Genomic DNA, 17,697 nt, shown 5'->3' on the forward strand with positions numbered 1-17,697 from the left:
TGCATGGAGTTGCCAGTCTGCATGGAGCTGCCAGTCTGCATGAAGCAGCCAGAGCTGCTAGTCTGCATGGAGCAGCTAGAGCTGCCAGTCTGCAAGGAGCTGCCAGTCTCCATGAAGCCGCCAGAGCTGTCAGTCAGTATGGAGCAGCCAGAGCCGCCAGTCAGCATGGAGCAGCCAGAGCCGTCAGTCAGCATGAAGCAGCCAGATCTGCCAGTCAGCCAGACTCTTCCAGATCCGCCAGACAGCCAGACTCTTCCAGATCTGCCAGTCAACCAGACTCTTCCAGATCTGCCAGTCAGCCAGACTCTTCCAGCTCTGCCAGTCAACCAGACTCTTCCAGATCTGCCAGTCAACCAGACTCTTCCAGATCTGCCAGTCAACCAGACTCTTCCAGATCTGCTAGTCAGCCAGGATCCGCCAGTCAGCCAAGATCCGCCAGTCAGCCAGGATCCGCCAGTCGGCCAGGATCTGCCAGTCAGCCAGGATCCGCCAGTCGGCCAGGATCTGCCAGATCTGCTAGTCAGCCAGGATCCGCCAGTCAGCCAGGATCCGCCAGTCAGCCAGGATCTGCCGGATTCAACTGCCTGGCTGGGCTTCATCTCAGTACTGGGCTTCTTCTCAGTGCTGGGCTGCCTCTCAGTGCTGGGCTGCCTCTCAGTCCCGAGCTGCCCCTCAGGCCCGAGCTGCCCCTCAGGCCCGAGCTGCCCCTCAGGCCCGAGCTGCTCCTCTGTTATGTAGGGTTCTGGGTGAGGACTATTCGGCCATGGTCGGCGGTTAGGGTGGATTATCCATGGACGCGAAGGGGAGGAACAATGACATTTATGAAGTGGGGTCCACGTCCGGAGCCGGAACCGCCACCATGGACAGACGCCCACCCGGACCCTCCCTATGGTTTTGAGGTGCGTTCGGGAGTCCGCACCTTAGGGGGGGGGGGGGGTTCTGTCACGCCTTGGTCTTAGTATTTTGTGTTTTAGTTTATTAGTTAGTCAGACCAGGGTGTGACATGGGTTTATGTTGTATTGTAGTTTCATATTGGGGTTTGTAGTAGTTGGGATTGTAGCTGATTAGGGGTGTGTGTGTTAAACAGGTTGGCTGCCTGAGGCGGTTCTCAATCAGAGTCAGGTGATTCTCGTTGTCGCTGATTGGGAACCGTATTTAGGTAGCCTGGTTTTCGCTTTGTATTTCGTGGGTGATTGTTCCTGCCTCTGTGTTAGTTTCACCAGTCAGGCTGTAATAGGTTTCACGTTCTGTTTGTTGTTTTTGTATTTATTAGTTATTCGTGTATAGTTCGTTTGTTTGTCTTCACTAATAAACATGAGTTACTTACACGCTGCATTTCGGTCCGACTCTCTTTCAACTAAAGAAGAACGCCGTTACACTCACCTCGGCTGCAGTGAAGGAGAGTCTGCATGTTTTCATTGCAGGCCGTGTCAGTGGCACTGTATTGTCCTCAAAGCGGGCAAAAAAGTTATTTAGTCTGCCTGCTCGATACCGTTATCTCCGTTCTCTCGCACCTGTGTCTTGCTACTTCCGGCGCCGACAGAGATGGCCGCCTCGCTTCGCGTTCCTAGGAAACTATGCAGTTTTTTGTTTTTTAACGTGTTATTTCTTACATTAGTACCCCAGGTCATCTTAGATTTCATTACATACAGTCGAGAAGGACTACTGAATATAAGATCAGCGTCAACTCACCATCAGTACGACCAAGAATATGACTTTCGCGAAGCGGATCCTGTGTTCTGCCTTTCAACCAGGACAATGGAATGGATCCCAGCCGGCGACCCAAAAAAAACGACTTCGTAAAAGAGGGAAACGAGGCGGTCTTCTGGTCAGACTACGGAGACGGGCACATCGTGCCCCACTTCCTAGCATTCTTCTCGCCAATGTCCAGTCTCTTGACAACAAGGTTGATGAAATCCGAGCAAGGGTAGCATTCCAGAGGGACATCAGAGACTGTAACGTTCTTTGCTTCACGGAAACATGGCTCACTAGAGAGACGCTCTCGGATGCGGTGCAGCCAGCAGGTTTCTCCACACATCGCGCCGACAGAAACAAACACCTTTCTGGTAAGAAGAGTGGTGGGGCGTATGCCTTATGGCTAACGAGACGTGGTGTGATCACAGAAACATACAGGAACTCAAATCCTTCTGTTCACCTGATTTAGAATTCCTCACAATCAAATGTAGACCGCATTATCTACCAAGAGAATTCTCTTGGATTATAATCACAGCCGTATATATTCCCCCCCAAGCAGACACATCGATGGCTCTGAACGAACTTTATTTGACTCTTTGCAAACTGGAATCGATACATCCTGAGGCTACATTCATTGTTGCTGGGGATTTTAACAAGGCTAATCTGAAAACAAGACTCCCTAAAATGTATCAGCATATCGATTGCGCCACCAGGGCTGGCAAAACCTTGGATCACTGTTATTCTAACTTCCGCTACGCATATAAGGCCCTGCCCGCCCCCCTTTCGGAAAAGCTGACCACGACTCCATTTTGCTGATCCCTACCTACAGACAGAAACTAAAACAAGAAGCTCCCACGCTGAGGTCTGTCCAACGCTGGTCCGACCAAGCTGATTCCACACTCCAAGACTGCTTCCATCACGTGGACTGGAACATGTTTCGTATTGCGTCAGGCAACAACATTGACGAATACGCTGATTCGGTGTGCGAGTTCATTAGAACGTGCGTTGAAGATGTCGTTCCCATAGCAACGATTAAAACATTCCCTAACCAGAAACCGTGGATTGATGGCAGCATTCGCGTGAAACTGAAAGCGCGAACCACTGCTTTTAATCAGAGCAAGGTGACTGGTAACATGACCGAATACAAACAGTGCAGCTATTCCCTCCGTAAGGCAATCAAACAAGCTAAGCGTCAGTATAGAGACAAAGTAGAATCTCAATTCAACGGCTCAGACATAAGAGGTATGTGGCAGGGTCTACAGTAAATCACGGACTACAAGATGAAATCCAGCTCAGTCACGGACCAGGATGTCTTACTCCCAGGCAGACTAAATAACTATTTTGCCCGCTTTGAGGACAATACAGTGCCACTGACACGGCCTGCAATGGAAACATGCGGTCTCTCCTTCACTGCAGCCGAGGTGAGTAAAACATTTAAACGTGTTAACCCTCGCAAGGCTGCAGGCCCAGACGGCATCCCCAGCCGCGCCCTCATAGCATGCGCAGACCAGCTGGCTGGTGTGTTTACGGGCATATTCAATCAATCCCTATACCAGTCTGCTGTTCCCACATGCTTCAAGAGGGCCACCATTGTTCCGGTTCCCAAGAAAGCTAAGGTAACTGAGCTAAACGACTACCGCCCCGTAGCACTCACTTCCGTCATCATGAAGTGCTTTGAGAGACTAGTCAAGGACCATATCACCTCCACCCTACCTGACACCCTAGACCCACTCCAATTAGCTTACCGCCCAAATAGGTCCACAGACGACGCAATCTCAACCACACTGCACACTGCCCTAACCCATCTGGACAAGAGGAATACCTATGTGAGAATGCTGTTCATCGACTACAGCTTGGCATTTAACACCATAGTACCCTCCAAGCTCGTCATCAAGCTCGAGACCCTGGGTCTCGACCCCGCCCTGTGCAACTGGGTACTGGACTTCCTGACGGGCCGCCCCCAGGTGGTGAGGGTAGGCAACAACATCTCCACCCCGCTGATCCTCAACACTGCGGCCCCACAAGGGTGCGTTCTGAGCCCTCTCTTGTACTCCCTGTTCACCCACGACTGCGCGGCAACGCACGCCTCCAACTCAATCATCAAGTTTGCGGACGACACAAGAGTGGTAGGCTTGATTACCAACAACGACGAGACGGCCTACAGGGAGGAGGTGAGGGCCCTCGGAGTGTGGTGTCAGGACAATAACCTCACACTCAACGTCAACAAAACTAAGGAGATGATTGTGGACTTCAGGAAACAGCAGAGGGACCACCCCCCTATCCACATCGATGGAACAGTAGTGGAGAGGGTAGTAAGTTTTAAGTTCCTCGGCATACACATCACAGACAAACTAAATTGGTCCACCCACACAGACAGCATCGTGAAGAAGGCGCAGCAGCACCTCTTCAACCTCAGGAGGCTGAAGAAATTTGGCTTGTCACCAAAAACACTCACAAACTTCTACAGATGCACAATCGAGAGCATCCTGGTACGGCAACTGCTCTGCCCACAACCGTAAGGCTCTCCAGAGGGTAGTGAGGTCTGCACAACGTATCACCGGGGGCAAACTACCTGCCCTCCAGGACACCTACTCCACCCGATGTTACAGGAAGGCCATAAAGATCATCAAGGACAACAACCACCCGAGCCACTGCCTGTTAACCCCGCTATCATCCAGAAGGCGAGGTCAGTACAGGTGCATCAAAGCTGGGACCGAGAGACTGAAAAACAGCTTCTATCTCAAGGCCATCAGACTGTTAAACAGCAACCACTAACATTGAGTGGCTGCTGCCAACACACTGACTCAACTCCAGCCACTTCAATAATGGGAATTGATGGGAAAGGATGTAAAATATATCACTAGCCACTTTAAACAATGCTACCTAATATAATGTTTACATACCCTACATTATTCATCTCATATGTATACGTATATACTGTACTCTATCATCTACTGCATCCTTGTGTAATACATGTATCAGTAGCCACTTTAACTATGCCACTTTGTTTACATACTCATCTCATATGTATATACTGTACTCGATACCATCTACTGTATCTTGTCTATGCTGCTCTGCACCATCACTCATTCATATCTTTATGTACATATTCTTTATCCCCTTACACTGTGTATAAGATATTAGTTTTGGAATTGTTAGTTAGATTACTTGTTGGTTATTACTGCATTGTTGGAACTGGAAGCACAAGCATTTCGCTACACTCGCATTAACATCTGCTAACCATGTGTATGTGACAAATAAAATTTGATTTGATTTGATTTATCTAACAAAAGACCGCTTGTTCTGCAACCCCACACTCTGAATGTGCCCCCCCACACTCATTGCATTCAGGCCCATGGCCCTGAAGCTTTTCACAATGTTTCAAGTCAGCTATGTTGCATAACACATACATACATCCACACAAGCCAACAGCAGATAATATTCAATCATATATATGGTAATGGCTATAATGTCAAACACAGGATCCAACAGATCCATCCTTTAAAGTTTCAGGAACTCCCTCCTGGTTTTATAACTCTTATCACAAATGGCACGCTTCATGTTGTCATTTATATGCTTGGAGATAATTGCGTTAGGTTTGAACACCATCCACAAATGAATTACTGTTGTGCTATGTGTGCAAGTGACAGATGTTGAACCTTATCTTGTCTTACCATGTGCATTGCTATAGTGCTAGGAATGTGTTAGTCGTTGCTGGTTCGTACTCTGTATGATCATGGAGTAAAAAGCATGGACCATGTTGCAGAGATAGCTTACAGAGCTGTGGCCTTGCATGATGACTGACGAGTAACCTGCTAAAAAGGATGTCTTCGTGGTGTGTGTGGTTGACATCTGAGTAAAGTGTTGACTAGGGTTCAGACAGTTAAATGACATTTTGTGTTTTTTGAATTGTATATTTTGTACTGTCTTGATGTTCTTCTCTGTTATGGTCTTTTGTGAGTTGCATTATTTTGCTTTGCACTCTGCTGAGTTTATCACTCCAAATCTTCACTTTGTTTTGTCTTAAGTCATTCCCGTCTTGAACATCAGTCATCAGATTCATTGTGAGAGGTCAATCATGTCAGATATGAGTAATTACATTGACACCGTTGATTCATTTTCCCCTATGCCGGTTTTGGTGATCGTCAAGTAATGAAATGACTTACTACAACCATCATAATGCTGTACTTCTCTCACTAGGGTGCTTTTTCACCATCCATTTCAATGGGTTGAAATTGTTACTGTAGCTGGTTGACTAAAACCGTTAATCAGACATTTCGGTCAACACTTTCCTGTATGTGTCCTTATTGATGAAGCCTTTATAACAGCTATATTACACATTATACCAAATGGCATAAGCTGTCATACGTATTTTTGAATAGTAGTGAGTAACGGCATAAGATGTAATAAAACTAGTTAATAATAGGTTTTATAGATGACTGTTCATCCTGTTGTCATATTCTCTAATGTCAACTGTCAGTAACAACTGCTATTATACAGTCTGCAAGACAACTTTGTCATATGTTATTACATGCTACATAAGAGTCTACATACCAGATGTTATAACAGGGTGTTTTGTCATTTACCATCCTCTGTGTCACATTATTAAATTGAATGGAATGGCGGACGTCATAACCTTGTCATATGGCTTTATAGTGTGTGCACAAACACCTTCAGTATAGTGACTTTCATTTGAAGTGTTATGGAACAGCTACTGTATGAATGTGCTTATACCACAGGTCGAGTTGAATATCACAAAATGTTACCATTCACATGATCTCCAAGAAACATGGGCAAATGGGAGCACAGATGTAGATTTGATTCTGGCGCCAACTAGCACTCTTGTCTCCACATCCTGTAGTGCCTCTGTCAAGGCCCAGCCTTATGGCTGTAGCCTAGCAGTTAACAGCGCTGGGCCAGTAACTGAAAGATCACTGGTTCGTATCCCCTAGCCAACTAGATAAAAACCTGTCAATGTGCCCTTAAGCAAGGCACTTCACCCTAATTGCTCCTGTAAGTCGCTCTGGATAAGAGCATCTGCTAAATGACTAAAATGTAAAAAGGTAAATGCATATCGCCAATGGCACATTATCCAAAATAGACAATATGTTGTTACACAATATAAAGCAAAGATATCAAACAAAACTTCAGACAAACTCCACGTGTATCTCACTGATCATCCCTAAAGCCAACACCTCATTTGGCCGCCTTTCGTTCCAGTTTTCTGCTGCCTGTGACTGGAACGAATTGCAGAAATCGCTGAAGTTGGAGACTTTTATCTCCCTCACCAACTTCAAACATCTGATATCTGAGCAGCTAACCGATCGCTGCAGCTGTACATAGTCTTATCGGTAAATAGCCCACCCAATTTTACCTACCTCATCTCCATACTGTTTTTATTTATTTACTTTTCTGCTCTTTTGCACATTAATATCTTTACCTGTTCATGAGCATCTGATCATTTATCACTCCAGTGTTAATCTGCAAAATTGTAATTATTTGCCTACCTCCTCATGCCTTTTGCACACAATGTATATAGACCCTTTTTTTTCCTACTGTGTTATTGACTTGTTTATTGTTTACTCAATGTGTAACTCTGTGTTGTCTGTTCACACTGCTATGCTTTATCTTGGCCATGTCGCAGTTGAAAATGAGAACTTGTTCTCAACTAGCCTACCTGGTTAAATAAAGGTGAAAAATAAATAAATATTTTTTTTTATAAAAATGTAGAAGCAGAATGTACATTTGATATCACTCTCATTACAAGTGGACATAAGTAGTGTGACACCACACAGTTGATAACTTAGTTATGTCATGATGTGGCCCTTTCTGAGTATAGATCAGGACTTCTCACTCTCTCCTACATCTCAGGTTGTAAATTCCTGGCAGAGACCCATTCCGAATGTGTACATTTCTCAATTATGGTGTTTGCTTCTAATTCTTGAATAATATGATTGAGTAAATATGAAACTATTTGTGAAATTATGTAATGTCATGTTAAACCTTTAATGTGAGAGTATTGTATTCCCTTTAAAGTTTAACTAAGTCATTGGCCCACCCCAATGAGCACAGACATGATCTGGCGTCATGGAACCGCCTTTTCTATTGTTACAAATTAAAGCCTCTCCTAAGAAAATCCTCTTTAGACTGAGCAAACCTACAGCGTGAGCTGTGATTGTGAATAGTTTAGACCACGCATACCTCGGTGTAAACTGAGGTGGAACAGTTTTGAGTACCAAGAATAGAAAACCATACCACATGGAGCACTGGCTACACGGCTGGAAACGGTTCAACTCTGAGACTATCGATCCCTACAGAATAAGAGCAAATCTTAGATACTAATTACTAGTATGTAGCTAGAAATTATGTAAACCTGGGACGAGAATACCGACAACTTTCTTTGAGAACATTTCTGAATGGTACTCTAAAGTATCCATTCTAACCACAAAATACTTTGAAAGAGAGAGAGAGACTCGGATGAACTGACTTTCCAGCAGACGGACTGACGATTCCAACAGAAAAGATCACAACAACAGATCTCTGGGGTGGCAGGTAGCCTAGTGGTTAGAGCGTTGGGCCAGTTACCCGAAAGGTTACTAGATCAAATCCCTCAGCTGACAAGGTAAAAAATCTGTTGCTCTGCTCCTGAACAAGGCAGTTAACCCACTGTTCCTAGGCTGTTGTTGAAAATAAGAATTTGTTCTTAACTGACTTGCAGTTAAACATAAAACAATTTATGATGACATATTCACTAAGGATCTCATTTGGTGAAGGCTATTGGACTGAAAATGGATGAATGCAACAACTATGCCTCTGTCACAGATACAGTCATGGATAGTGCTGTAATTCTAAAATTCACTTGACAGAATAGACACTCTGGGGTATTAAATAAATAAATAAAATATATATATATATATATATATATATATATATATATATATATATATATATATATATATATATATATATATATATATATATATATATATATTCTTTACACTAAGCAGTGTGTTAATTTAACACTTTCCAATGTCTATAGGGGTCCACACGTTAAGTGCTAATTTAACACTCAGTGTTGATTTAACACTGGATAATTTGCTATGTAGCTCTGGGGTGTGTTTGTGTGGGAGACAGACATTCAGTTGACAAGTAATGGATTAAGTGGATGGTCAGAAAGAAGCATGGTACTTTTGTGTGTCTGATCACTTCACTTGCTGAAGATTTTGGACAGTATAATGGGACCATTGATTCTGATAGTTTGTTTGAGTCTATTATGTCAATGTGTGACTAAAACTCACAAGTGATTCTGTGTGTCTCTTTGTTTCAGCTATGGATTGGAGTCAGAGGTTGCAGCTCTTGCTCTTCTCACTCCTCTGTCTCACTGGCAACTCCAAGGCAGTAGGAGGTAAGTAGGATGAACTTTACCCACAGAATTCATCAGCCATCAATCAATCAATTAATCAACCATGTTACGAAGATAGCTAGAAGTACTGATTGAATTAAACTGGATCAAGTTAACAGCTCTGTATCCGGAAACATGGTCCTTCACTTTGTCATTACTTAAGTCTGACCTCTGGTGGGTGTTGATGGAATTATATCCTTTGATACAGCAACCAGGAAAATATTTGTGTGCATGTTTCTTGTGTTCTCAAAGGTATAGCACAGAGCAAATTCTCCTGCGTTAAAAAAACACAGTTATAAAGTTCCTGAACAGTCATTCTGAAAAGTACTTTTTATCTCATGGCTACCTACCAGGAAGTTTAAAAAGACAGGCTGAGTGGGCGGTGAGATTATATTAATTAATTTGCCTTGACTGAGAGCTCTTTGAAACGCCTATGTCAAGTAACTTGGATGCAGTGAAACGTGATACAGTAAAATACTCTCATTAAAAATTTGGTAACACAAAAAGCAACTCGAACACCATTGAAATTGCATCAACAATATAATTTAAAAATATATATACAGTTGAAGTCAGAAGTTTACATACACCTTAGCCAGACTTAATGGTGGTGTTGGAGTCGTGCCTGGCCATGCAGTCATGAGTGAACTGGGAGTACAGGGGGGGACTGAGCACGCACCCCCGAGGAGCCCCCGTGTTGAAGATCAGCGTGGCGGATGTCTTGTTACATGTATTGTTTAGCCAGGATCCAGTTGCAGGGGGAGGTGTTCAGTCCCATGGTCTTTAGCTTAGTTATGAGCTATGAGGGCACTATGGTGTTGAACACTGAGCTGTAGTCAATGAATAGCATTCTCACATACAGTTGAAGTTGGAAGATTACATACACCTTAGCCAAATACATTTAAACTCAGTTTTTCACAATGCCTGACATTTAATCAGAGTAAAAATCCCCTGTCTTAGGTCAGTTAGGATCACCACTTTACTTTAAGAATGTGAAATGTCAGAACAATAGAAGAGAGAATTATTTATTTCAGCTTTTATTTCTTTCATCACATTACCAGTGGGCCAGAAGTTTACATACACTCAATTAGTATTTGGTAGCATTGCCTTTAAATTGTTTAACTTGGGTCAAACGTTTTGGGTAGCCCTCCACAAGCTTCCCACAATAAGTTGGGTGAATTTTGACCCATTCCTCCTGACAGAACTGGTGTAACTGAATCAGGTTTGTAGGCCTCCTTGCTCTCACACACTTTTTCAGTTCTGCCCAAAGGTTTTCTATAGGATTGAAGTCAGTGCTTTGTGATGGCCACTCCAATACCTTGACTTTGTTGTCCTTAAGCCATTTTGCCACAACTTTGGAAGTATGCTTGGGGTCATTGTCCATTTGGAAAACCCATTTGCAACCAAGATGTACCTTCCTGACTGATGTCTTGAGATGTTGCTTCAATAAATCCACATAATTTTCCAACCTCATGGTGCCATCTATTTTGTGAAGTGCACCAGACCCTCCTGCAGCAAAGCACCCCTACAATTTATGCTGCCACCCCGTGCTTCACGGTTGGGATGTTGTTCTTCGGCTTACAAGCCTACCCCTTTTTCCTCCTAACATACTGTAGCGATGGTCAACATGGCCAAACAGTTCTATTTTTGTTTCATCAGACCAGAGGACATTTCTCCAAAAAAGTACGATCTTTGTCTCCATGTGCAGTTGCAAACTGTAGTCTGGCTTTTTTTATGGCGGTTTTGGAGCTGTGGCTTCTTCCTTGCTGAGCGGCCTTTCAGGTTAGGTCGATATAGGACTCGTTTTACTGTGGATATAGATACTTTTGTACCCGTTTCCTCCAGCATCTTCCCAAGATGCTTTGCTTTTGTTCTGGGATTGATTTGTACTTTTTGCAACAAAACACGATCATCTCTAGGAGACAGAACGCGTCTCCTTCCTGCGTGGTCCCATGGTGTTTATACTTGCATACTATTGTTTGTACAGATGAACGTAGTACCTTCAGGCATTTGGAAATTGCTCCCAACGATGAACCAGATTTGTGGAGGTCCACAATTTATTTTCTGATGTCTTGGCTGATTTCTTTTGAGTTTCCCATGATGTCAAGCAACGAGACACTGAATTTGAAGGTAGGCCTTGAAATACATCCACAAATACACCTCCAATTGACTCAAATTATGTCAATTAGCCTATCAGAAGCTTCTAAAGCCATGGCATAATTTTCTGGAATTTTCCAAGCTCTTTAAAGGCACAGTCAACTTAGTGTATGTAAACTTCTGACCCACTGGCATTGTGATACAGTGAATTAGAAGTGAAATAATCTGTAAACAATTGTTGGAAAAATGACTTGTGTCATGCACAAAGTAGATGCCCTAACCGACTTACCAAAACTATAGTTTGTTAACAAGAATTTTGTGGAGTGGTTGAAAAACGAGTTTTAATGACTCCAACCTAAGTGTAAGTAAACTTCCAACTTTAGCTGTAGGTGTTCCTTTTGTCCAGGTTTGAAAGGGCAGTGTGGAGTGCAATAGAGATTGCATCATCTGTGGATTTGTTAGGGCGGTATCCAAATTGGAGTGGGTCTAGGGCCATGACCAGCCTTTCAAGCACTTCATAGCTGCAGACGTGAGTGCCACGGGTCGGTAGTCATTTAGGCAGGTTACCTTAGTGTTCTTCGGCACAGGGACTATAGTGGTCTGCTTGAAACATGTTGGTATTACAGACTCAGACAGGGAGAGGTTGAAAATGTCAGTTAAGACACTTCCTAGTTGGTCAGTGCATGCTTGGAGTACACGTCTTGGTAATCCGTCTGGCCCTGTGGCCGTGTGAATGTGGACCTAATTAAAGGTCTTACATCGGCTGCGGAGAGCGTTATAACACAGTCGTCCGGAACAGCTGATGCACTCATGCACGTTTCAGTGTTACTTGCCTCGAAGTGAGCATAGAAGTAATTTAGCTCATCTGGTAGGCTCGTGTCACTTGGCAGCTCGCGGCTGTGCTTCTCTTTGTAGTCTGTAATAGTTTGCAAGCCCTGCCACATCCGAAGAGCGTCAGAGCCATTGTAGTACGATTTGATCTTAGTCCTGTATTGACGCTTTGCCTGTTTGTTGGTTCGTTGGAGGACATTGCGCGATTTCTTATAAGCTTCCGGGTTAGAGTCCCACTCCTTGAAAGCAGCAGCTCTACCCTTTAGCTCAGCGCGGTTGTTGCCTGTAGTCCATGGCTTCTGGTTGGGGTATGTACGTACAGTCACTGTGGGGATGACGTCATCGATGCACTTATTAATGAAGCTAGTGACATATGTGGTGTACTCCTCAATGCCATCGGAAGAATCAGTCCTGTAGTTCAGCATCTGGTTCTTCTGACCACTTTTTTGTTGACCGAGTCACTGTTGCATCCTGCTTTAATTTTTGCTTGTAAGCAGGAATCAGGAGGATAGAATTATGGTCAGGTTTGACAAATGGAGGGCGAGAGGGAGCTTTGTATGGGTCTCTGTGTGTGGAGTAAAGGTGGTGTAGAGTTTTTTTCCTTCTGGATGAACATTTAACATGCCGGTGTAAATTTGCTAAAACATATTTAAGTTTCCCTACATTAAAGTCCCCGGCCACTAGGAGTGCCGCCACTGGATGAGCATTTTCCTGTTTGCTTATGGCGGTATACGGCCTTAGAGCCAGCATTGGTCTGTGGTGGTATGTAGACAGCTACAAAAAATACAGATGAAAACTCTCTAGGTAGATAGTATGGTCTACAGCTTATCATGAGATACTCTACCTCAGGCGAGCTAAACCTCAAGACTTCCTTAGATATCGTGCACCAGCTGTTGTTTACAAATACACATAGACCATCACCCCTTGTCTTTTTTCTAACCCCTCCACCACCTCTCTTCGGAGGACAAATATCTTCGTTTTTTTTACTGCTTTTTTTGCTACAAAAACATACATTTTACCTATACATTTTAAATACATGGTACTTTTATGTATAACAACAATACATTATATAATCTTTAATCCCAACCCTCTGCCACTCTCAGCCCATCCCACCTATCACCATAGACCTCAGCTCTTTAATCCCAACCCTCTGCCACTCTCAGCCCATCCCACCTATCACCATAGACCTCAGCTCTTTAATCCCAACCCTCTGCCACTCTCAGCCCATCCCACCTATCACCATAGACCTCAGCTCTTTAATCCCACCCCTCAGCCACTCTCAGCCCATCCCACCTATCACCATAGACCTCAGCTCTTTAATCCCAACCCTCTGCCACTCTCAGCCCATCCCACCTATCACCATAGACCTCAGCTCTTTAATCCCACCCCTCAGCCACTCTCAGCCCATCCCACCTATCACCATAGACCTCAGCTCTTTAATCCCAACCCTCTGCCACTCTCAGCCCATCCCACCTATCACCATAGACCTCAGCTCTTTAATCCCAACCCTCTGCCACTCTCAGCCCATCCCACCTATCACCATAGACCTCAGCTCTTTAATCCCAACCCTCTGCCACTCTCAGCCCATCCCACCTATCACCATAGACCTCAGCTCTTTAATCCCAACCCTCAGCCACTCTCAGCCCATCCCACCTATCACCATAGACCTCAGCTCTTTAATCCCAACCCTCTGCCACTCTCAGCCCATCCCACCTATCACCATAGACCTCAGCTCTTTAATCCCAACCCTCTGCCACTCTCAGCCCATCCCACCTATCACCATAGACCTCAGCTCTTTAATCCCAACCCTCAGCCACTCTCAGCCCATCCCACCTATCACCATAGACCACCCTTGTTTTGTTTCCATGTGCCATATATTTTTCAATTGTGCTGTGATGTTTTACAAAATGTTTGAATCTTTCTAATCGGATATTATCCACAGATTGTGAGCTAAAGATGAAAACCATTCCTACGAGTATTATTAAATTATTTATTGACTGGTTATGGCTTTCCAGATCGCCCTACTGTTATTTGTAAGGTTAATTTTAAGAGCATGTTGTGATTTTTTTTTACCATTCCTGAACCTGTGACTAGAAACAAGCTACATAGGGGCAATACCAGAACAAATTATCTATTGACCATTACCTGTTTCTGGACCCTGACCATTCTGCCTGCCTTGACCACGAGCCTGTCTGCCACTCTGTACCTCCTGGACTCTGATCTGGTTTTGACCTTTTTGCCTGTCCACGACCATTCTCTTGCCTTCTCCTTTTGGATTATTAAACATTGTAAGACTCCAACCATTTGCCTCCTGTGTCAGCATCTGGGTCTCGCCTTGTGTCATGATAAGAATTTTATACAATGATTTAAATTGAAAAACTCTTAAGTGTTGAGTCAAGTGTAATTTTTTATATCAGCTCATAAACTATGTGCCATGGAATTGGTACATCGAAAATCTCATCCCATTTATATTGCAGCTTGTATGGTGCATCTGTCAACATTTTTATCCTCAGATGAAACTGTTATATTTTTCTATTTATGCCAATTCCTTTCAGTCAAATTGTATCTTTAATATATGGCGGGCAAACAAGTTCCCTACCTTCTCCCTTTTCCACTTGCCTCCTCCAACTGCTGCAATCAGTTGTTTGTAAATTTGGATTGAGCAGATATTCCCATATATTTTCGATAACTGCATTTGTGATATAACTCCTCAATTTCTACTCATAATATCATTAATAAATATAATACCATTTTAAAACATTTTTTTTCCATCAATAATGTTTTTTATTCATCAATATATTTGAGTTTAACCATAACATTTGTTGTAATATTTGTTCTATCTTTTCTGGAGGATAAAACTGAACTTGTAACCAGCTTTATATGGCTTGTTTAAGAAAGGGTGATAATTTAATTTTCAATTACTCTGAAATGTGAAGTTCTAATCTGTATGACGGAAAAAAGCTTTTTTTAACAAAGGATGAACTTTACTTAACAATCTACTGGAGAACCATTTTGGGTTTAAGTATATCTTATGTATGACTGAAGCTTTAAGTGAGAGGTTTAAAGCTTTAATATTTAATAATTTTAGCCCCCCAAAATAATTTATTATATAAATAGGCACGTTTAATTTTGTCTGGCTTAGCATTCTAAATCAAATGAAATATTCTTTGCTCATATAATTTTAAAAACAAATAATCTGGAGTTGGCAATGCCATTAGTAAGTAAGTGAACTGTGACGAAAGAGTTAATCAATGTAATCTTTCCATAAATAGACAAGCATACCTCTCCATGGTTACAAAATCGTATCTATTTTTGCTAATTTTCTATTGAAATTAATTGAGGTAAGTATGTCTACTTCACCATCAAACCATTTTATTGGTAAACTACAAGGTAGTGTAAACACTCTTTTTTAATGATTCAATACGTAATATGGTACACTTGTCATAATTAGGTTTTAATTCAGAGAGGCTAGAAAAGTGATCAAAATCTTCAATGAGACTGTGCAGGGATCCAGATTGTGGACTTAAGAAAAGAGTCATCTTTCATGGATAACCATCATTTGTAACGAGTTTCTGTAAATGATTTTTGGTAGAATTTCTGTGTTGAAGATTCAAAAATGCATCTTTCCCCATGAGGATGACAATAATAGATCATATTAATATAAATAATAACAGCACAATCTTATACATGCATGCTCATAAGTCCTAGCAAGATTATAAGCAAGTCAGCCCAGCCTGCTCAGTTCATTGGATTCAATTGTTTGTTAAATGTATTTATTTTTTTATGAAAAAAAGAAGAGAAAACAACCAAAATATATCGCAAGATCAGTCCCTTTTTTTAAATGTTCATTACATACAAGACATATTTCATGCAGTCCTCATTATATCCTGTTGTGTTCCGACAACAGGATATAATGTCTTACCATCGGCTGCTGTTCTATCCTGCCGATACAGTGTAAAACCTGCCGGCTGTATGTTGTTCATGTTGTCGTTCAGCCACGACCCAGTGAAACATAAGATATTACAGTTTTTAATGTCCCGTTGGTAGTTTGATCTTGCTCGTAGGTCATCAATTTTTTCCAATGATTGCATGTTTACCAATAGAATGGATGGCAGTGGGGGTTTACTCGCTCACCTACGAATTCTTAGCTGGCAGCCCAACCTCTGCCACCTTTTTCTCCGTCTTCTCTTCACGCAAATGATGGGGATTTGGGCCTGTTCCCGGGAAAGCAGTATATCCATCTCGTCGGACTCGTTAAAGGAAAAAAGCTTCTGCCAGTTCGTGTTGAGTAATCGCTGTTCTGATGTCCAGAAGTTATTTTCGGTCATAAGAGACAGTAGCAGCAACATTATGTACAAAATAAGTTACAAAATAAGTTACAAAATAAGTTACAAACAACGCAAAAAAATGAACAAAATAACACCGTTGGTTAGGAGCACGTAAAACATCAGCCATCCTCTCCAGCGCCATTCCACAGTACACATTGAGATCCTAAGTGAATGCTATCATAAAAATATATATATTCATCATAATACCATACGTCTTTAATAAGACCTTATTTTGAGGGCCTAGTTTTACTCTAATACAGGGGCCTGAAACATATACACATCACTTTGAACCAAAACTACGTTGATAATTACTTCCCAGCATTCTCTATTACAAGTTGACATTTTAGAATTGTTTGTTTCAATATCTATGTTTGTGCACGTACATTGATTGACTGATTTATCGTATACTACACAAAGATAAACTACATACATGTTTCTAAACTAATCCAATCACTTAGTTCAAATCAGTTAGTTCCTAATGTTCCTAACCCTGACAGTTATTCTGGTTGCAGGTGAATTAATTTTCCAACTGTTGGATCTCCACCCACTGATTGGATTTCAATAGGAATTACACATCACCTTGTAAGACAACATAATGTGACTTGCAGGCCTGATGTGGTCCTTGTATTACTGTACACTCTCAGAATAAAAGGTTTAGATATGTTGCTAAAGGGGTACATACACTTATTTTTCTTTGTGTAGCATAAGATTAATCAATCAATGTACTTGCACAAACATAGATATTGTAATAGATATTGACTCTCTCCTTGCTGAGTATCTAAGGCCTTGGATCATCTTGGCAAATAGCTGACAGACAGCCAGAGACCCACCCTCTTTTCCACAGGAGAGGAGTGGGGGGCTGGGCAGGTTTTCTGACACTTTCACACCCCGTCTAAATAAGCAGGAGGGGAAACTCTCCCTCTGGCTCCCGCCTTATCTCAGCTCACTGGTCACCATAGCAGCACCCACCCGTAGAACACACTCCAGCAGGTGTATTTCACTGGTCATCCCCAAAGCCAACTCCCCCTTTGGCCACCTTTCCTTCCAGTTCTCTGCTGCCAATGACTGGAACGAATTGCAAAAATCACTGAAGCTGGAGTGTTATATCTCCCTCACTAACTTTATGCATCAGCTGTCAGAGCAGTTTACCGATCATTGCACCTGTACACATCCCATCTGTAAATAGCCCACCCAACTACCTCCTTTGCACCTCAGTATCTCTACTTGCACATTCATCTTCTGCACATCTGTCACTCCAGTGTTTAATAGATAAATTGTAATTATTCCATCACTATGGCCTATTTATTGCCTTACCTCCATTATCTTACTACATTTGCACACACTGTA

The 17,697-nt window shown here is 42.6% G+C and overlaps 1 protein-coding gene across 2 annotated transcripts in view; it reads left to right on the forward strand.

Annotated features, from left to right (window-relative positions):
* Positions 1-17,697, forward strand: part of LOC135547543 (interleukin-1 receptor type 2-like) — a 42,996-nt gene that overhangs the window by 5,473 nt on the left and 19,826 nt on the right. For both annotated transcript variants that reach the window (XM_064976632.1, XM_064976634.1), the window contains exon 2: positions 9,023-9,100. In XM_064976632.1, coding sequence (XP_064832704.1) covers positions 9,023-9,100 — 78 coding nt within the window. The remainder of the gene's footprint in view (positions 1-9,022; positions 9,101-17,697) is intronic.

This window comes from Oncorhynchus masou, chromosome 10 (genome assembly GCF_036934945.1).
Source record: "Oncorhynchus masou masou isolate Uvic2021 chromosome 10, UVic_Omas_1.1, whole genome shotgun sequence".
In the NCBI taxonomy this organism is placed as follows: domain Eukaryota; kingdom Metazoa; phylum Chordata; class Actinopteri; order Salmoniformes; family Salmonidae; genus Oncorhynchus; species Oncorhynchus masou.